Source organism: Rhopilema esculentum, chromosome 4 (assembly GCF_057945365.1).
Source record: "Rhopilema esculentum isolate cy_ngs chromosome 4, ASM5794536v1, whole genome shotgun sequence".
NCBI classification, from domain to species: Eukaryota; Metazoa; Cnidaria; class Scyphozoa; order Rhizostomeae; family Rhizostomatidae; genus Rhopilema; species Rhopilema esculentum.
The window spans coordinates 7,621,011-7,643,936 of record NC_142818.1 but is presented as its reverse complement, the minus strand read 5'-3'; the positions used below and the strand labels follow the sequence as shown (position 1 = coordinate 7,643,936).

The window sequence follows — 22,926 nt, the reverse complement described above, 5'->3', positions numbered from 1 at the left end:
AAATTTCTTGAGCAGAAACTCTCTCAATAGATGAACTAATGGCGGATAGAGTCTCCCATATTTAGTCATGAAAATATGGCAGGAGTGATGGTCAAAACATTTAATTAAAGAAATGAGTGGCAAAGCGATACTGTCCTGTAATGCCTTTATCGTATTCCATTTGCTTACGACTATCAGGGTACATATAAACAATACACACAGACTTTTGGAGACAAAACTTGATAGACCTTTTAAAAACAAAATTGGGGGGCGAGTTTCTTATATCAATTGGTAGATGGTACCCTGGCCATGATGGTCTTAAAGCCATTTGTAATCTATTAGAATTGGCAGGAACTTATTTAGCTTCAATGTCAGAGGGACTTCATAACTTGACATATAGGTGACTTGATATGCCGAAAAAATTGCTCCGAAAAATTCTTAGTGAAATTTCCTGTTTCCTATTTCTTACTTCCTACTTCCTATTTCCTATTTCCTATCCATTTACCAATTTTTTGAACTCATTCCAGTTTTTTGTTTCCATGGTCCATTTATAAACTACAAATCTCTATCTTTTACATACGCTTAAAGTTTAACCTTAGAAAGGCTGTCAACAAGGTTTGTTTAAGGGGCTGAAGCGACTCCTCCGAACTTTCCACGACTTATTTGAATGAGCTTTATTGTGAGACTAGCAACCTCAAAACAGCCAGTTTTCGTTCTATGTCACTTTGCTTTTGCAACTACCTAACTATTTTGCCTACTTTCTCTGTTAACGATCAAAGAGTTAAAAGCATGACAATTTCGTTGCAACAGGTCACTGTTTTCATAAATATTTACATAGTGTTAGCAAAATGACTCTTTAAAAGCACTTTCTTTTGTTTTTCAAGAAATGTCGGCAAAGTATAGCATTCAAGTATTATGAAAATCATTTATTAATCTCGGAAACACAAATGCACTATTTCTGCACACATCTCAGCTATGAAATGTCTGTGACCGCTTTGGATAATCAGGAAAATACCAAGCGAACTTGTTTTCTGTTCTTGTTTATAGTTATTAATCCACTAAATACTCTGTAGTTAAAACTTTATATTCAGATTTGGCAACACAGAGCAAGGTACTGTTTGTGGGGTCTAACAAACATGTGATCGTGTTGCTGTAAATAGTGATTTGATAGTGTTCAAAACTGTTGTCGTGACATCATCAGAGTTATATAGGAAAAACATCATCAGAGATCAAGCATCCCCCTTTATCAATTACAAATGTTCCCTATTTGGCATTCTTCATGTGGTATTATTTATGAGGTATTTTCTCCACTAAATCTAGGTATTTTTGGTATACTGCATATAGGTATTTAGGTATTTTTAGTATGCTGTTCGCTGTGTGGTGACTCCCTTTTCAGCTTGAAACATAACTTCGAGAAATGAAAGAAAGAGAAGTTGTAAGAAAGCTTTTTTTTGGCTGAATTACTCTGATCGAGGCGTAGAGATACATACAAACTATATTCTATAATAAAAATCACGTACCTAATAATAATAATAATAATAATAATAATAATGGTAACATTTCATTTTCAATTCAACTTAAACTACAATTACAAATCTCACTATTACAAGGTAATTTGCAATTGGCTAGCCTGGTTTTACAAGAAAAAACTATAACAATCGTAAGGTAAAAGGAAAAACTGAGAAGAATAAAACAACCAAAATTAAAACGGATGTAATTCCGGATTTGTCCATGGTTTATTTTTGCAACAAAATATGTAGTACGTAGTACGAATGGCAATGTTGGAAAGTTTAGAGATGAGATACCGTTTTTGTTGTTGATCGATGGAGAGAGAGTCACACATTTTGAAGAAAGAGATGCAGGAATTGCCAAAGATGCCAAGAGAGCTCATAGAAAGATTCACAAAAGAGACACATTTGAACTTTCGCTGTAAGTCAGATAGGAGAGAAGCATACTTGCTGTGTTTTCTTGTTGCATTTGTGTCAAGATTGGATTCAAAACCAACAGTAAGCTCTAAGATGTATAGGTAATTGCTGTTAGTCTTCAAGAGAAGATCTAATAATAATAATAATAATAATAGTAATAATAATAACAATAATAACAATAATAAAAATAACAATAATATTAATGGAAACATTTCATTTTCTTAAACTACAATTACAAATCTCACTGTTACAAGGTGATTTTGCAATTGGCTAGTCTGGTTTTACAAGAAAAAAACTATAACAATCGTAAGGTAAAAGGAAAAACTGAGAAAAAAGAAAACAAGGATGTAATTCCGGATTTGTCCATGGTTTATTTTTTGCAACAAAATATGTAGCACGTAGTATGGATGGCAATGTTGGAAAGTTTAGAGATTAGATACCGTTTTTGTTGCTGATCGATGGAGAGAGAGTCACACATTTTGAAGAAGGAGATGCAGGAATTGCCAAAGTTTTATAGGTTGACTTCAGACCTCATTTTCGGTAAAACAACACAAGATCTATTGCCTCGTGTGTTTATTTCATGTTCACATCTTTTGAAGTAACCATTTAGGTCATCGGGTAGTAGACTATGTAATGATATAAAAACGTCAATGGCCACCTATATGTTTCGTGCTTTTTTCAATGCTGTCCTGTAACATTATCTTTGCTCTAGGGTTGACAATTCTGGCTGCTCTATTTTGTATATACTGTAGCTTGTTTACTGTTCCTTTGGGTTGGGAATGCTGTTGTGGGTAGCAGTACAACAGTAATGGTCTTATCATTGTTTTATATATCGATTCTGCTACATAAGAGCTGACATTTTCGCGAATACGAGAATAAAGCTTCACTCTGGCAGACGCTTTTTTGAACACATTTTCAAAATGTTGACGTAGGTTTAGATGGTTATCCAAATCTACTCCAAGGTACTTGTATGATTTTGTCTCATAAATAGTTTGATTGTAGATTTTGATATCCCTCTTTGGCTGTTTGGACAGCTTTTGATATGATCCATATAGCACAAATTCACTTCACCTTTAGCACCATATAGCACCTTTTTTCAAGTTAATGAACAAGCTATTTTCATTGAGCCAGTCTGCAACCTTTTGCAGTTCGCTGTTAAGTAGACTTTCTATTTTATTCGAATTGTTTTCTGCACAATACAATACAGTATCATCAGAGGCGGCGTCAGAAATCTTCCGACAGAGGGGCTGGAGCTTCCGACAGGGGGGCTAAAATGACTAAAATAAGTAGTTTTCGTACGTTATTTTGTCAAATTTGCTCCGACAATAACCTAAAATTTCCTCCGATGGGGGGCTAGATGCTTCCGACGGAGGGGCTGTAGCCCCCCCCCTAGCCCTCCCCTTGCGCCACCACTGAGTATCATCGGCGTATAGTATAATGGCAGCATCAGTGAGCGGAATACAAATTTCGTCGATTACCAGCCCTAAAGGAAGGGGCCCCACATGTGACGCTTTCTTCGTATGAGCTTGTATTGTCAAAAGTTACTTTTTGCTTCCTATTGAAGAGATAATCTCCTATCCATTGTTATTCCACGTCGTATATACCATAACTTAGCAATTTTTCCAGCAAGGTTGCATGACGTGCTGTGTCGAAGGCTTTACGGAGATCGATATAGACAGCACCAGTATATAGTCTTTATCAATTGTCTGAAAAGACAGGATTAAAATATTAATTTGGCTCTGTTTTATTTTTCATGGCGGATGATACTGCCAAACAATGGACATAGTATGTGTTGGAAGAAGTTCATCGACATGATATATCAATGTGTTCTGATGAGTATTACCCATTAATAGGTTCATCAAAAAGCAAATTGGCCTTGTTTATAATCCATTCATATTCACAAAAATATGTTTACAGAATTTTTTTAACAAAATGCCAGTTTCAAAGTTATACCCTCATTTTGTGCAATGGTCTTACCCCTCATTTTGTGCAAAAATCCCTAAAATTGACAAAAATTTATTCATTTTGATCGAAGAATGCTTCAATTTTGAAATAACTTTTGGAATTATTTACAAATTGTGATTGACCAAAGCATTGTTTTCCATGGCAGTATGTCTTGCCCATTCCTTTTTTGATTGATAAACACCACTGTGCAGACAAGAACTGTCTTGTGGCTTTCTCTTATCATCGACAACATCTGGTTGACACTGTTCTATTGCATTTGGTTTTTGCAACTAATACATCTTTTGTTTACGATAAGATTCCCTTGCACGCGATGCAGACGTAGTTTCCATGTACCTAACTTGCTCAGCTTGATTTACGATTTCTTCCTGAATGTACAAATCCTTAAGATGTTGTTAGGAATATTTTATTACCATGTTCAGTTCAGAAGGCCTAAGTACCTGCATCGAAATTGTGATGAAATAACTCATTTCATTTGTTGTTCAGAATTTTTTTTTATAAACCAGATAACTTTTCCTGATGCTCGATGTTCTCATTTTTAGGATGATTTGAGGCTCGGGGGTTCTTAATATTCTTCTTATTTGTTATTTCTATAACTTTTATATCATATTTTGTACTTTATATTTGGAATATCAAGACCGCATTGTGCAACAGTTTTAGAGGGATGGTTGATTAGCTGATATGTTGATTAGCATATCTGCTCAGATATGTTAAAATGAGTGAAAAATTAAAAGAAAACCATTTCTTGAAAGAAAATTTTCTTCTAATTTTTGCAGTTAAGGCTTTACATGCTTTTATGTAGTTCTTATTTTTCCGTCAATTGAGCCTTGGTGTTCTTAGAAAATGAGTTCTTATAAAAAGAGAGTAAAACGGATAAAGAATAGATTCAAAATCACAAAGATGTAGTAGTCCCAGTGAGAGAATCTAGATAGGGCCTTTCTCCTTTGCCTTTTACGAGGCTAGTTGTATTGACTTTGTGTATTAATCAATCTTATCTTGAGTTCAGACCTGTTTAATGATGTTTTGTGTCTAGCCAAGCATTTACCTTCATGAGACACAAATCCTCCATGTTTTGTCGCTAAGTTCATTATCTGCAAAGGAATTAGATTGCAAATTAAATTATATAAATAGATTCTGCAAATAATCTAGGAGTTTTCTAAAAATAGCAAAGAATAATGTTTCTAATAAAAACATCTTGGTACTGAAAAGAATGTTTTCAAAAACAGATTATTTTCTCATTTTTATTTCTTTTTTTATAATACTTAGAGTCCACGTTCCTTTTGTGCCAGTAAATTACTAAATGAATCCGGTATTCCGGTATTACTACAGTTTTTGAATTCCTTCAAGTATTAGGGATGTTTGCATGATATGAGCAGGTTTTTTGTTTTCTACGGTGTAGGTGTAGAACGAGAGTAATGTCAAACATAGAAAGACCAAAACAAGCTCGACTTCCTCTAATATATTCTGATTGTTCGTCAATTCATTCACTGTCTTTGCATTGAAACCATCCTCGCGAAGACAGAGACAACACCATACACTAGCATCAAGATCTTGCTAGCATGGGCTCATTTCCTCTATCGTGGTCGATTGAATCTGAATTTTCGTTACCCTCTTTTTCGCTAATAAGACTTTTACTTCTTTTCAGGAAATGTTTGTTCAGCTATTGGGCTTATGATGAAGAGAGATCACAATGGATCGACCAGGTATTTGTTGTTACCGACTATGCGGCTAAAGAAAACCGCAAAATTTATTGTATGAATATTCTTGTTAAGCAATCTTAATATGCTCTAAATCTACTGCTTCATTTCAAGTAACCGTATTTGTCTCTAGCGTCCCGAATATTGTATCTTCAAAATAAGAGACAATTTTTGTTTTCAGATATGAAGAGAAACACATTCTTTTAAGAATACACCAAGATATTTGCACCCCCACGATAGGGATTGCTGGAATCAAAATTATAGAATTACGAAGTAGGAAAATGTTGGGTTTCACAGCAACGTTGCGAGAAGGTTGTACGCGCTTTTTTATGGCCTCTAGTTTCAGTTTCAGCGCTTTTTGACGGCCTCCAGTAACACTTGCCTACAGTTTCAGCCTGGCGTTTCATATTTTTTTGCATAAATTGAGCCAAACTTGTATCCTACTTTGTTTCTTATTTTTTTAATGAAATTTCCTGTGCAAAGTAGTTTCCAGATATAACATGTGCTTGATAAAGTTACTAATGTTAGTTTTATTATCGCTTTCTGTTTTTCTGTTGCCTTCCTTTTTTCAAGTCAAGTAATTTTCAATTAAAACAGAAAGCGATTATAAAAATAACATCAAGGGAAATCAAGGCTATTTTGTGAAACGCTAATGTTACTGTTGTTGAAAGGAAGTATTGGCAAGATTTTACCTAGATGATTTTAGACACAGGATGTTGATGCTCCGTAGAGGCAGCATTAACAGCAAAGTACACGCAAGAGTGGTTAAGGTGACAATAATAAGAATGGTAAGAGGCATCGCCAAAGAAAGTGACAATAATTAAGGATTTTCGCCGGGTAAAGGAAGCAATTTTTGTACTCAACCTGTAACCTCTTTGCAACAATTGAAACGTATTAACATATCTGTAGTAGACTTTCAAAATATGACACTAAAGTATGAACTCTGAAAAAAACGCATAAAAGCAGTATATAAGAGTATCTATCTTTTGACCACACCCTTAAAAAGTAAGACACGCCTTTTTTCGGCAAAAATCACTTCTTTACCACTCCAAAAAATGTTTTTGCCTTCGCCCCTGGATGAGATAGATTCATTTTATAAGAACAATTTTATAAGTAGAGAAGCCTCCAAATTGATCAAAAGCTAAGAAAAAATTAAAAACAAGATGATGCTGAGATATTGTAGAATGTAATTTTAAACAATGTTGCAATTCAAAAATGAAGAGTTTTTTGCCATCCATGGGAGCTTCTTCGGTGAATTTTAAAAATTGTCTAGCTCACTTTTTTTGCAAGCGAGGCTTAAACACTTCTCCAGAGCGCAATAGCAATTGCACTGCTTACACCCAAATAATTCAAGAACAAATTGAGAACAATCCAGCTTGAAATTTTCGAATAATTAAGAGCAGCCAGCCTGAACTTCAATTTACTGGATCTTATAAAAGAAGTTTTTACTATGGCGACTACAAGATTGAATACTGCCAGGAATTGGTGAATGAAAGCTGATGATGGAGATGACAGTAGGAAAGTCAAGATACAGTTGTTTTGTAGAAGAAAAGGGTAGAGAGGGGATACAAAGGAGGGAATGAATTGAATATGTGCAAGAAGGACATTGCGGCTAATGATTTTATACAGGAGAAATTTGACAATTTGAGGATTTAGAGAAGGCAGTACTTGACCAGGGAAAACACATTAGGAGTAACAGTCACAGAAGAAGAGTTAGGAAGCTATCCCGATAAGGTACTCTTTAAAAGCTCTTGCCCCCGGCATGCTAAGCGGCAGTTGTCTTGAGCAATTGGCTATGTTTTGCATTTTCATGCAGTACGATATTAGGTCGGTCGTTTGCCGGTTGCGCAAGAACTTTTAGAAAGGCCCAGGTAAACATTGTGTTGATAGCAGTAACATATGAAAGCCTCTCAGGCTGATTCATGTAGTGAAAATTTTGTGAAGGTCTATGCAGTTTAATTCAATAGGGAGAAACACTGACTAATTTCACTTTAGACCAACATCAATAAGCATTTGCACGTGATTATGATGGTTTGTGCCAAGATCCACGACGATATAACTCTTTTTGGCCCTTTCATTCAATTTTTTTAGACGAAAATTTGCAATATCTTTCCGTTCTCGACGTCTTTTGTGATGAAACTTGTTTTGTCTTGATTTTCTAGATGTCTCAGACTTCGAATAGTGCTGATGGAAAATCGCTTAAATCTAACCGGTTCTTTTGACAAAAAGATATACTTGATCATTCTTAAGTTATAAGGTAAATTTCCATCTGGTTAAGTAAATATGATTACAAGAAAGTGTCCTTCTTAGCTGTGGATTAAACAAATCTAGCCGATCACAAGACTGTAAATGCTATGCATCTTTATGCGAGGAAGAAAATTTTGACAGTATCTAGCCCTTTATATTAGAGAGCAATTCATATGTAACGCGAGCAAGCCCGTGTGGTTTTTAATAGAATCAAGTTTTGATGCATTTTACGTTAAAGCCTTGCCTCTTTTTATGGAAATACAAACAAAAAGTTCAGATGTACATTAAGTACTTTGAAATAGGATAGCAATCGAGAGTCCAAAGCTGATATTTGCACTTTTGTATATTCAATGACACAATCGGTGTTAGATACTATTCGAAGTACATCTTGGAATTTCTTTAAATAAGAATTTCTTTTGATGAGATTTTACAAAAAACTATGAAACTAAGGAACTAGGAAAAATCAAAATTATCAATTAGAAAGTCAGCCACACCAGAAAAACAAGTTTTTGGGACATTTAAAAACACTTTTGAGTTCTCTAATGCTGCTGAAAGTTTGAAATTACAAAGTTTTTGAGGAAAAATATTGAGCTGCAAAATGAAAATTGACTTAAGATCAAGATCAAGATCCACAAGATCAAGAAGTTGTAAAATCAAGATCAGAAATTTCTTTCATAAACATCTATCATGTATCATCCCCATGCAAATGTTATGTTGTACTTGTTTTGATACACAGAGTCATCATGGAATTTGATGAAGTAGATGACAAATGCTCCCTGAATCGCCTAAAAAGAGAACTGACTAAAATTCACAGTCTCTTGCTCTAAACCATTTCATGCATAAAGGCTTACAATATAGAAAGACATTTTCAATGTGAGGAAGAAAATTGTAATAGTATTTATGCCTTAAGATTAGGGAACTACCTACATAGGATTAAGTGGTTATCCTAGCAAAGCTTATACACATACAATTATATGCTTAAAAACCTTTTGCAATAGCATATGTAAGGAGATGTTTCAAGGAATACACAAAGAACCATTAACTTAAACAACACAAATAAACGTCTAGCCAGTAACAGAAAGTCGGGTTTTGATGTAAGAAAATTCCATTGTTCCTAAAAACCATTGATTGGGTGACATGGATCATAAAACAGGAAAGAGGTGTTTTTGGAGAAAACGTTACCATCCACTTGGCCACTTCACTTGTCTAACCAACCCTGCATCAGATATGATAATCAAACTTACGTGAGCAATGAATATGTAACACGAGCAAGCCCGTATGGTTAATTATAGAATCAATTCAAAGTTTCGAAACATTCTACAGTTAAGCATTGCTTCCTTGAAAAATATGAACTATAGACAAAAAGTTCCGATGTTTTTTCAAAAAAGGATTGCAATGGAGAAACATATTATGTATTGAAGCAAAAAAGAAGGCACTTTTTTTATTCGGTGGCATAATTGGTAATCGATGCTATTCCAAATCCATCATGATATAAAACGTTTTTAAGATAAACGTGTCTTAGATATGTCATTAGCCCATGTTTTATATGCTTCATTGGCAAAATCACGATAGAATTGATTGCAACATATCATATTATTGTTTTCTGAATTGACAAAACAGAGAACAATTTCATAGCGGCTTTCAACGTTTTCTTAGATCAATATTCACACTAAAGAAAGACATCTTCCATGTGAGTCTGTCTTTCGGATTCCGTGTTATGAATGAATTCAGCGCTGTTTTGCTCTCCAGAGACTCGTCTGGAATCAAACTCGAGCAACTTCATACGAAGCTTCTTCAGATTTTCGTCAGTTGAATCAGGAAGCAAGGTTTCTTTCCACCTTAACAAATAATCAAATATTATAACTGCATTGCTCAAAGATATAATTGAATGGAAAGACTGCATCAATTAAGAATAAAAAGCTCTACTAGATTGTTTATGTACGAAAACGTATGAATGCATCTTACTAGAACATTAAAACCTCGCGCAAGATTCTTCAAGAAGAGAATATATTCAAAGTTTATTCATTTTGAGACTGCAATTCCTACTTCAAAATCTTTGGTTTTCTGATAAGAATCTCTACTTTAATCCCGGTTATTCAGAATTTTTTTTAGCAAACACAGTAAATGTTGTAGTTTTATAAAGAAAATATCGATTTGGAAAGGAGGAAACGCGTTTTAGGGATGTCATCGTTTTGGGATTGCTACTCTTTTCTTACCATTTGAGATAGACTAAAGTAGGAACCTTTGAAATTACTTTTTTGGTCTTAACTCAACATGATTTCAACTCATCTTCAATTCTTAATTGCCACATACCTTTGAAAAGTAGTTTTTCTGTTCACCATGTATGTGTTGGCTGGTATATAGACGCGCTTTTTTAGTATGTACTTTGGCACAATCCCTTGAATACTTTCAATGAACTCTAGCTGTTGCTCAAAAATGCTAACTGTTGCTATCTTGCGGATCGCATCGATGTCACCAACAGCCAAGCCTATCTGCAAATTAAAACTTTTTATCAATAGTTTGAAAGTAAAAAAATATTTATCCTGGTAGTGTGATGTAATGATGCATAAAGAGTGGATTCGGAAAAGCGTAACACAATGCTTTCTAATATCTGATACCATTCTCCTACGTGTCTCCCTTAGAAAGGTTCTAAGTGACATGAAGCATAACTTTTCAATGAAAACTATAACTGGAAGCTTCTGAATTGAAATCCAAACACAATAAAGCTGAAAACAGTAAGTCAAATTGATCCTCTTGTTGTTGGCAACAATATTCATTTGTAATTTGAAATATGTTAAGCTAGAAATGAGCAAAAAGTAAAGATGAGTTGCAAATTTTAAAGAAAAAAATAAAATTCTAAAATAAAGTAATGAAAGAAAAAAAATAAAATGATTATATTGTGATTAGTAAGTCCTCAAACTTGGATCATTTTTTAAATCCAGTCAAGTTTGTAGTTAATCGAGATTTCAAAATCATGTGTTGTTACTAGCAGGTAACTTATAATCAGATAAATTTGATAAAGAAAATTTTCAAGGATAGGGTTTAACATCAGAGGTTACCTTATAAGCTTACTGACTTGATAAAAAATGATTGACACACCTTGTCAGTGTGACATAAATGTTCTTCGTTAAAAATAGACCATTAATTCAAATTTAAATTAAAGGGGTTTCCAAATTATACATTTCTGTTTACTAAAGGTAATGTGTGAATAAAGATTGCAGTTGCATGCACGATCATTAAAACTGCTTATATGGTGCTGATATGAATTCAACTGCTCTTTGATTGATCTTACGATTGGCTTAGACCAAGCTATTTGAAAAAGCAAACATTTTGAAGCATGCTACTAAAGCTTTTCGTCTGACACTCTTCAGAGTATAAAACTTCTGAACATAGACAAAAAACTCTACGTTAGGAAATGCTTTTCCAGTTGTGAATCGAAATAGGCTTTTCATGTTTATGTAGATAGATTCCAAACTGCTATTTTTCAAAGCCATTTTTAAATTCTGTACTACGAAAGGATTGTGTACCAAGCTATTTTTACATTGACTGGTTTGAACCGGGCTAGACCTCCTTCAAAGCATGCCCCTTGTACGGACACACTAACTTCAAGACATTACTTTCATTATTATACAAGATAGCATAGAATGACGCCAAAAGTTGCACATACCAATAAGTTTGTGAATGCGACTGCTACCAGAAACACGAAGATGACAAATATGACGTAAGACAGTATCGGATATGGAACAAATGGAAACTTGGTTTTGGGCTCTTTTTGACCAAGCTTCGATGATATTGCATCATCAAAATCAAACTCTCCTGTCATCATGACGAGCACTTTGGCGGTACTTGCTAGTGGTGAGCGATAGGTAGTTTGCCTGATGAACAGCAGATAAAATGTGAACGCGAAAGCCAGGATGATTATTCCAAACACAATCAGGAGTCTGATGATAGTCACTGAAACCTTGATGAACATAACAATGTACAGCCGAAACATCGATACTCGTTGAAGGTAAAGAAGCAGATTTGTCCAACCGAGGAAAATGCAGATGACTCCAATTTCGGATAACTTTCTGTTGACTACAGAAATCGCGAAAAATATGGCAATGTAGTAGAAATTGACTGAATACAAACACAGTTCAAGGTAGTTTGTAAAGCTCATAAAGTATTTCCAACGAAGGACGATAATCTGCAGTAGTTCTTTACAAAGCTGGCAACAGCAAAAGGCAAGAATGAGACTGCCAATGACCTTGCCATAGTTTTTTGATGATGGTGCGGTATTGATCAGCTCTGTTAGGCGACTGTCCTTAGATGAAGAAGATGTGTTCCTTCTTGCACGATGGTCAGCGACTTTAACAAAGCTAAGGGGAAAGGAGATACCAGCTAAAGAAAGTGACTGAGATGTGGCAGTCATTTATAAGGTATACAAAACCTATATTCGTTAAAATTTCTGAGAGGAATTTTACATTAGATAGAGATAAAGATGGAGATAAAGATAACATTTTTTAATTGAATAAATCATGAAATTAGAATACTCTTAAAACCAGGGTCGCATTAAGGACTTCTGGGACCTTGGCACAGACTATAATAGGTGCCCTAATGTGGATATCCGTGCCTCAATGTGATAATGGCTAAGCATGACTATGGCTGTAGACGAGGCTTGAACTAAAATACATTTGTCCTAAAATTGGATTTTGATCATTTGCCATAAATTATTATCAAAAAAATCTATGCAAGAAAATGTTGGGACCTTCTAACGCTAGTGGCCATGTAAAAAATTAAATGTTTGCAAAAGAACCTTATTATGAAAAACTGAGTTAAGTTGAAAAATAATCTATTTGGCACATAAAAAAATTCTTCAAATTGTAAGGGAAAACTCGAGAATCGAACAACGGAAACTACTGACGTGCTATTTTCCTTCATGACAAGATACGTCATCGATATAATGTAGAAGAGATATATCACAAAACTGGCATAGTAGAAATATCTGCAGATGCGCCTCCATTTTGTAGCAAATAGATCTGCAGTAATAGGATGAGCCATCATGCTTTCGCGGCCATGCTTCGCCATAAGTTTTGGCGCAAAATAAAGCTTGTTTCTTTGTTTTGTCAGGACAGCTATTGTGTCTGTCATCAGAGATTGCGATTCTGGTTCCTCTTCCAGGAACTGGTAATCAAAGGTAACAGAGAAGTCATGGTGTTCCGGGTGATGGTCGGAGAACATAGTGGATCGATTCAGAATTATTTCAGCCAAATTAGGAAATTTCTCCACAAGTTTATCAATGAAATTTCGTCCATTTGGATCTTTACTTGTCAGGATTTCCTTCCATCTTGAAAGAAGTAAATTTTCTTAGAAGAGTATGCATAATATCAAGGTTAATCAACAGATGTCTTTTTGACATAATTTCAAATAGCTTAATTTTCGAAAAGTGCCTGTTCTCATAAAACTAAAGGCCAAGAAATATATCAAAAGAATTAGCAACCTATGCATGATGAAGGCTCTAGATACAAAGAGAGAATTTTCTGTGATTCCCATCCATGCATACCTATCGTCTTCCAAAGCTGCTTTGCAAACAGCTTCTTTACGAAAGTCAATAGCAATATCAAGGAAAGTGTCGCCATCTTGGTTGGTAAGCTCCACTCGAGCACCATGCTGAAGCAACATGACAATAGCAGCAACATTGCCGGCTTTGGCCCCAGTCATAAGAGAAGTGTTTCCCCAGTTATCTTCACTGTCGATCTCTGCCCTGTGTTTCAGCAGGAGTTTCACTGCAGTTGCATCATCGTGGGTTGTTGCGTGATGTAATGGCGTCCAATTGTTCTTATCCTTACAATCTACAACAGCCTTGTGCTTCAATAAGACTTTGCAAACGGCCCTAAGATACAAAATAAATGCGTTTTACATGGTATCGTTAACATTACAATAGATCATTTTTGAAAAATATTGTTCATGTTGCTTGAGTCTTCCAAAGTACTAAATAATTGTTTAAACAATGGCTTTGAAAAAAAGCAAACATTTTAGAACATACTTAATTTATTGGGTAACCATAACAGTAATGTGCTCGCGTTTCTCATTGGCCTTAACCGATCAACAACTGGGTATATATATATATTTCCTAGCGTAGAATTTTGGGTCTATGTTCTCACGTTTTATACTCTAAAGAGATGAAAAGCTTGAGTATTTTCTAAAATGTTTGCTTTTATCAAAACACGTCTTTTATTCTGTATCGCAAGAAGATTTTTTGCTAATTGCTTGTCAATTTATTGATTTGTAAAATGTTCTTATAAGCCTTGTTTCTCCACAAGTGGAGAAAGTTCAAGCGTCAGTCTCACAAATCAACTCGTGCTATGATACTTAATATTGAACTGAATCTACAGATGAAAACAAACCACTTGGTTGCCAGATAAACGTATAAATTGATATGAATGTAAAGACAATATTTTATTGAAACAAATTCCTATTATTTACTATTTCTTTTACAGTCGAATAAACATGATCGTTTCTAAGAGACTTCAACCAGGGAGTCAACCAATTAATATAAAAAGAGGGAAATAGTAAATTGTCTTAAACAACAGAAGGTCCCCGGAGCTGGATGAACCTTTACTCTCTTAGTTATTGTAACTTGCAAAGATTATTTAATGTGTGTTTCTACAATAGTGAACCCACATGCACACTTATTTTTAAGGAACCAAGTTTTGATCAAATTCTTGAATAGGCTAATCGTAATGGCATACGAATTGGCATACCCCCTTCAAAGCAAAGTCAATTGGATGATTGAACTCACATTTGTCTGTTAATGACGGCTATATGCAGTGGTGTTTCTCCTTGTGGATTAGTTACGTTGATTATCGTGTCTTCTGCATTTTCTGATAGTTCGTTCACACACGATTCGTGACCGTATCTTGCTGCTATATGAAGAGCTGTCTCCCCAGTGTCGTCTGTATCAAACAGCTGTCTCGAGTGGCTTTTGAAGAGTCTTAGAATCTGTGGTATGGATGTGCATAGGATTGAAATATTGAAATATGTTAGATGTTAAACAAATGCACCAAATGTTTTTTAGGTGATAGCTATGACAAGATGTCCATACACTACATAAGTAAAAACGCACATCCCTTTTTCAATGATTATACCATTTGTAGGAGCATTTTGTCAGGGCAATAGATAAAGGGGTGGGCAGGGGCTGTCGTGTCGCATAAACAAAGAAGTCACTTTCAAAATCGAGAAGTTTTTGCCGTCGTCGATGAATTTTTAAGGTTTTCAGCAAAAAAAGATTGGCTCACCCCCTTGTCAACACTTTGGACCTTGACATCCCCCTTGAGCACCATGACTGGCGGCAGCCATGACTATAAGAGGTGTATTCAACTTGCTACCCTAGATTTTACGCTTATTCCAAACATAAGTCGACCACATGCATATGATATGGTCCGCAACACTATAGAAAGCATATACAGTAAGACGGTACTTCTAGAGCCAAGCTTAACTCTAAAACAAACGGCTTCTAGAAATGATAGCATAGATTTGAAATAAAGCTCTTCTGTTTATAAATCTGTTGTAAATATTTAGTATGCACGCTAAGAACCAAATCGGTCATTACCGTATCTCAGGATTCAAAGCTAAACTACAGCAGGAAACAGAAAAATTCAAAGCTAAACTCTAGTAATCGCTGTACCTCAAGATTGCCTGAACGTGCAGCATAATGCACCGGACTGTGCTGTCCTTCGTCTTTGGCGTGAATCAGCTTCTTACATCTTTCTACCAAAAACATTGCCATTTCCAAATTTCCGTTTTCAACCGCAAAGTGCAATGCATTCTTCAGCTTCAATTCCTTTGCTGTTACTTTGGCACCGTGTTTTAGAAGAGCACTAGCGATGCTTATGTACCCGTTCTTGGCTGCCAGCATAAACGGCGTGCACCCTTCAAAGTCTTGCTGTTCAATGTCAGTTTTAGCATCTAAAAGCATTTCTGTGATACTCAGCTGGCCAAATCGTACTGCCCTTGTAGTAAAAAATACAGTATTCGTGATTTCTCGTCTTGACTGAGGTAGGTTTTAAGGGAGGTGAACAAGCAAACGTCTACTAATGTATGTGTCACCCCCGTCCTTGATGGTACAATCATTCCTAAAGTATTTTCAAGCAATTAATAAAGCTTCTAAGGGGACTAAGACATTGGAGTAGCACCCATGTTTAAAATCTGAATTCCTATGTTCAAAAATCTTTCAAGGAGGTCTGATAATAGAGTTTATAGCACCCGAAGATATCCAGAAAATATCCAGAATGCCTTTCATCACCTAACTTTTCTTGATTGAACTACAATGCCTGCCAAAAGTCTTGGAACACTGACATCAATTTCCAAGGTCAAAACCAATCATCCCCCTCTCCCCCACGGAACAATGTTGGTTTACTATCAAACGGACTAGGATTTTAGGAAGCACTTTCTTTTGCGCTTCTTTTATGATATTTCTCTAAATCATCAACATTGTTTGAGGGGGAAGGGGGCGGAAGTAGCAAATTTTTTTCATGAAAGGAATGAAAGATTATCAAATGCAGCGTAAATTTGTGGGTGTTCCAAGTACTTTTGGCAGGCATTGTCTGAATTTCATTTTGAAGCTTATTAGATATTCCACCAAAACCAATATCCTCCTATAGGTTTTTGATGGTGCTGATTCCATTTCTGCCATTTTCAACATCGTACGTGTTACCGATAAGGAGATATGGGGGTATTGTCTCTTTTCGGGGGTGGGGGCAAGCTACCCCCATGAAACTAAATGCCATATTTCAATTAAGGTGAAAATTGCTAAAATCAAAATCGATTTCCAATAAATAAGATCAAGATTGTATTTTGAATCTTTTTAAAGGCTCAATGCCAGATGGCTGTCTAAGAAATAATGGGATAGATGAAGGAGACAAATATGAGTGGCAGCTAGAAAATAATCTAAAAATGGAAAGGATGCAATTTTATAAAAGTGACATCGATTCCTCTGTTTCATGTTTCTAATTATAGATAAGGTCGTATTTGAGAATTATGTCGGGTAGTTGCTCTCTTTTTATCACGGATTTACAAGTTGTCATTCATATAGGCCCTTGTTGTGCAATTCAGTGCCCAAATGACAAATTTCAGAGTGTTTACCTAAATTGTAGAAAGACACCCCGTGTTTCCCACATCAGAGTTCCCAACTGATTGATCTACTATTCCATGTTGGTTGGTAAGGGAACTGAAATAAAACTGACATCCACTCGCCTTCCTGCGCTCCTAAATGCTTGGCCCAGAAGCACTACAAAGAAAGCCCTCTTCCCTACTGTTACTGCATTGCCAAAATGGCCTTTAAGTTAGACTCTACCTGCTACTTTTGTCTTCATAAAGCGCAAGGCAGATTATTTTATCGTTAATTGATTGCTGTATTTGTTTGCGTGACATTTGCCACAACAAAATATATTATTTCATCGAATGTAGCGCGCGTCGATGTGAAGGACAAGGCCCCGCAAGGCAACTCTCACCCTCGGAAATGAACGCTTGTAGACCGTTGTGTAGACCGTGGCTGTTTCTTCGCAATTTTCTGACTTGTCAGGGGGATGTTTGCCCCCAAATTCACCCAAAAGGTGTATAATAATACCCCTCAAAGATAAAATTAACCTTTGTATGAATTCCATGAAGAAAACGGCAAAATATGACGAAAATCCCACGGTCTACACTCAAAAGGAGAATAAGATCTAGAGTACTTCAAATTCAATTCTCAGAAAGTGTAGACCGTTGACACTTTCCTGAATTTCTTCAGTTTTACAACTTGTATCGATCTGAAAACCTACAATATTTTTTATACCAGCCATGCACACCTACTGACGAGGTTTCGTCTACTTTCTTTGAAAAATACGATTTTTATGAACATTTTAAATGTGTAGACCGTGGCTGTAGACCGTTGGTAACCATTGGCAATAGGCATTTTCATACTACATCACGTGCCCATTAGAAAAGGGGCGTTCTTTCAATTCCTAGCATACTTTAACAATGGAAAACGAACAATTATAATTGGCACAAACCATTTTCCAATTACTGGGACAAGGGAAGATAGAAAATAATAGGGAATGGGGTGTCTATGAGCGCTACCATGTTGCCACATGTGAATGCGAAGGAGCATAGCCTAAGCAAATTTATTAAATTCGTAGATGGTTTTGGGAGGGTTATGGTGGATAAAATTGAGCCATTTGCACAGTTTCTCACCAGCATGTTGTTCGCAATTATTTATATCATGCATGGTTTGTAGACATTCTCATGAATTTTTTTGTTTTTTCATCAACAATTAAACCATAAATAAGGGGACTTTTCAGCAAAAAAACACTTTTTCAAAAGCACTAAACTATACTGTTTTTCCTTTGAAAATTAATAGTTTTCTTAAACCGATGATCGAATTCTGCACAAAATACTGGTATTCAATAATGATTTAAATGATATTGACGGAAAAAATCAGTAGAATGTTTTTTGTAACAAATAACAATACTCGGATATCTACTATATCAATCGTTCAGAGTCCAAACCCCCTTCCCCCCTTTTAACTGGGTAAAGAGTGAAAATTTCGAATTTTCATTAGTAGCATTGAGATCAGCACCATCGAAAACCCTAGGGTAGCACAATGTTTTGATATCGCAGATTGCTGTTTTCGAGAAAATTTTCAGACAATGCCTGCCAAAAGTCTTGGAACACTGACATCAATTTCCAAGGTCAAAACCAATCATCCCCCTCTCCCCCACGGAACAATGTTGGTTTACTATCAAACGGACTAGGATTTTAGGAAGCACTTTCTTTTGCGCTTCTTTTATGATATTTCTCTAAATCATCAACATTGTTTGAGGGGGAAGGGGGCGGAAGTAGCAAATTTTTTTCATGAAAGGAATGAAAGATTATCAAATGCAGCGTAAATTTGTGGGTGTTCCAAGTACTTTTGGCAGGCATTGTCTGAATTTCATTTTGAAGCTTATTAGATATTCCACCAAAACCAATATCCTCCTATAGGTTTTTGATGGTGCTGATTCCATTTCTGCCATTTTCAACATCGTACGTGTTACCGATAAGGAGATATGGGGGTATTGTCTCTTTTCGGGGGTGGGGGCAAGCTACCCCCATGAAACTAAATGCCATATTTCAATTAAGGTGAAAATTGCTAAAATCAAAATCGATTTCCAATAAATAAGATCAAGATTGTATTTTGAATCTTTTTAAAGGCTCAATGCCAGATGGCTGTCTAAGAAATAATGGGATAGATGAAGGAGACAAATATGAGTGGCAGCTAGAAAATAATCTAAAAATGGAAAGGATGCAATTTTATAAAAGTGACATCGATTCCTCTGTTTCATGTTTCTAATTATAGATAAGGTCGTATTTGAGAATTATGTCGGGTAGTTGCTCTCTTTTTATCACGGATTTACAAGTTGTCATTCATATAGGCCCTTGTTGTGCAATTCAGTGCCCAAATGACAAATTTCAGAGTGTTTACCTAAATTGTAGAAAGACACCCCGTGTTTCCCACATCAGAGTTCCCAACTGATTGATCTACTATTCCATGTTGGTTGGTAAGGGAACTGAAATAAAACTGACATCCACTCGCCTTCCTGCGCTCCTAAATGCTTGGCCCAGAAGCACTACAAAGAAAGCCCTCTTCCCTACTGTTACTGCATTGCCAAAATGGCCTTTAAGTTAGACTCTACCTGCTACTTTTGTCTTCATAAAGCGCAAGGCAGATTATTTTATCGTTAATTGATTGCTGTATTTGTTTGCGTGACATTTGCCACAACAAAATATATTATTTCATCGAATGTAGCGCGCGTCGATGTGAAGGACAAGGCCCCGCAAGGCAACTCTCACCCTCGGAAATGAACGCTTGTAGACCGTTGTGTAGACCGTGGCTGTTTCTTCGCAATTTTCTGACTTGTCAGGGGGATGTTTGCCCCCAAATTCACCCAAAAGGTGTATAATAATACCCCTCAAAGATAAAATTAACCTTTGTATGAATTCCATGAAGAAAACGGCAAAATATGACGAAAATCCCACGGTCTACACTCAAAAGGAGAATAAGATCTAGAGTACTTCAAATTCAATTCTCAGAAAGTGTAGACCGTTGACACTTTCCTGAATTTCTTCAGTTTTACAACTTGTATCGATCTGAAAACCTACAATATTTTTTATACCAGCCATGCACACCTACTGACGAGGTTTCGTCTACTTTCTTTGAAAAATACGATTTTTATGAACATTTTAAATGTGTAGACCGTGGCTGTAGACCGTTGGTAACCATTGGCAATAGGCATTTTCATACTACATCACGTGCCCATTAGAAAAGGGGCGTTCTTTCAATTCCTAGCATACTTTAACAATGGAAAACGAACAATTATAATTGGCACAAACCATTTTCCAATTACTGGGACAAGGGAAGATAGAAAATAATAGGGAATGGGGTGTCTATGAGCGCTACCATGTTGCCACATGTGAATGCGAAGGAGCATAGCCTAAGCAAATTTATTAAATTCGTAGATGGTTTTGGGAGGGTTATGGTGGATAAAATTGAGCCATTTGCACAGTTTCTCACCAGCATGTTGTTCGCAATTATTTATATCATGCATGGTTTGTAGACATTCTCATGAATTTTTTTGTTTTTTCATCAACAATTAAACCATAAATAAGGGGACTTTTCAGCAAAAAAACACTTTTTCAAAAGCACTAAACTATACTGTTTTTCCTTTGAAAATTAATAGTTTTCTTAAACCGATGATCGAATTCTGCACAAAATACTGGTATTCAAAAATGATTTAAATGATATTGACGGAAAAAATCAGTAGAATGTTTTTTGTAACAAATAACAATACTCGGATATCTACTATATCAATCGTTCAGAGTCCAAACCCCCTTCCCCCCTTTTAACTGGGTAAAGAGTGAAAATTTCGAATTTTCATTAGTAGCATTGAGATCAGCACCATCGAAAACCCTAGGGTAGCACAATGTTTTGATATCGCAGATTGCTGTTTTCGAGAAAATTTTCAGACAGTCTGAATTTCATTTTGAAGCTTATTAGATATTCCACCAAAACCAATATCCTCCTATAGGTTTTTGATGGTGCTGATTCCATTTCTGCCATTTTCAACATCGTACGTGTTACCGATAAGGAGATATGGGGGTATTGTCTCTTTTCGGGGGTGGGGGCAAGCTACCCCCATGAAACTAAATGCCATATTTCAATTAAGGTGAAAATTGCTAAAATCAAAATCGATTTCCAATAAATAAGATCAAGATTGTATTTTGAATCTTTTTAAAGGCTCAATGCCAGATGGCTGTCTAAGAAATAATGGGATAGATGAAGGAGACAAATATGAGTGGCAGCTAGAAAATAATCTAAAAATGGAAAGGATGCAATTTTATAAAAGTGACATCGATTCCTCTGTTTCATGTTTCTAATTATAGATAAGGTCGTATTTGAGAATTATGTCGGGTAGTTGCTCTCTTTTTATCACGGATTTACAAGTTGTCATTCATATAGGCCCTTGTTGTGCAATTCAGTGCCCAAATGACAAATTTCAGAGTGTTTACCTAAATTGTAGAAAGACACCCCGTGTTTCCCACATCAGAGTTCCCAACTGATTGATCTACTATTCCATGTTGGTTGGTAAGGGAACTGAAATAAAACTGACATCCACTCGCCTTCCTGCGCTCCTAAATGCTTGGCCCAGAAGCACTACAAAGAAAGCCCTCTTCCCTACTGTTACTGCATTGCCAAAATGGCCTTTAAGTTAGACTCTACCTGCTACTTTTGTCTTCATAAAGCGCAAGGCAGATTATTTTATCGTTAATTGATTGCTGTATTTGTTTGCGTGACATTTGCCACAACAAAATATATTATTTCATCGAATGTAGCGCGCGTCGATGTGAAGGACAAGGCCCCGCAAGGCAACTCTCACCCTCGGAAATGAACGCTTGTAGACCGTTGTGTAGACCGTGGCTGTTTCTTCGCAATTTTCTGACTTGTCAGGGGGATGTTTGCCCCCAAATTCACCCAAAAGGTGTATAATAATACCCCTCAAAGATAAAATTAACCTTTGTATGAATTCCATGAAGAAAACGGCAAAATATGACGAAAATCCCACGGTCTACACTCAAAAGGAGAATAAGATCTAGAGTACTTCAAATTCAATTCTCAGAAAGTGTAGACCGTTGACACTTTCCTGAATTTCTTCAGTTTTACAACTTGTATCGATCTGAAAACCTACAATATTTTTTATACCAGCCATGCACACCTACTGACGAGGTTTCGTCTACTTTCTTTGAAAAATACGATTTTTATGAACATTTTAAATGTGTAGACCGTGGCTGTAGACCGTTGGTAACCATTGGCAATAGGCATTTTCATACTACATCACGTGCCCATTAGAAAAGGGGCGTTCTTTCAATTCCTAGCATACTTTAACAATGGAAAACGAACAATTATAATTGGCACAAACCATTTTCCAATTACTGGGACAAGGGAAGATAGAAAATAATAGGGAATGGGGTGTCTATGAGCGCTACCATGTTGCCACATGTGAATGCGAAGGAGCATAGCCTAAGCAAATTTATTAAATTCGTAGATGGTTTTGGGAGGGTTATGGTGGATAAAATTGAGCCATTTGCACAGTTTCTCACCAGCATGTTGTTCGCAATTATTTATATCATGCATGGTTTGTAGACATTCTCATGAATTTTTTTGTTTTTTCATCAACAATTAAACCATAAATAAGGGGACTTTTCAGCAAAAAAACACTTTTTCAAAAGCACTAAACTATACTGTTTTTCCTTTGAAAATTAATAGTTTTCTTAAACCGATGATCGAATTCTGCACAAAATACTGGTATTCAAAAATGATTTAAATGATATTGACGGAAAAAATCAGTAGAATGTTTTTTGTAACAAATAACAATACTCGGATATCTACTATATCAATCGTTCAGAGTCCAAACCCCCTTCCCCCCTTTTAACTGGGTAAAGAGTGAAAATTTCGAATTTTCATTAGTAGCATTGAGATCAGCACCATCGAAAACCCTAGGGTAGCACAATGTTTTGATATCGCAGATTGCTGTTTTCGAGAAAATTTTCAGACGTCTGAA

At 35.9% G+C, this 22,926-nt stretch overlaps 1 protein-coding gene across 1 annotated transcript in view; it reads right to left on the bottom strand.

Annotated features, from left to right (window-relative positions):
* Positions 1 to 6,732: 6,732 nt before the first annotated feature.
* The window catches only part of LOC135690660 (transient receptor potential cation channel subfamily A member 1 homolog), an 86,479-nt gene continuing 70,285 nt past the window's right edge, over positions 6,733 to 22,926 (bottom strand). Inside the window, exons 4-10 of the mRNA XM_089113526.1 lie at positions 15,477 to 15,801; positions 14,592 to 14,791; positions 13,353 to 13,682; positions 12,714 to 13,136; positions 11,478 to 12,168; positions 10,124 to 10,302; positions 6,733 to 9,648 (exon numbers count right to left, since the gene is read on the bottom strand). Of these exons, the coding sequence (XP_088969652.1) occupies positions 9,480 to 9,648; positions 10,124 to 10,302; positions 11,478 to 12,168; positions 12,714 to 13,136; positions 13,353 to 13,682; positions 14,592 to 14,791; positions 15,477 to 15,801 (2,317 nt within the window). The 3' untranslated portion in view covers positions 6,733 to 9,479. The remainder of the gene's footprint in view (positions 9,649 to 10,123; positions 10,303 to 11,477; positions 12,169 to 12,713; positions 13,137 to 13,352; positions 13,683 to 14,591; positions 14,792 to 15,476; positions 15,802 to 22,926) is intronic.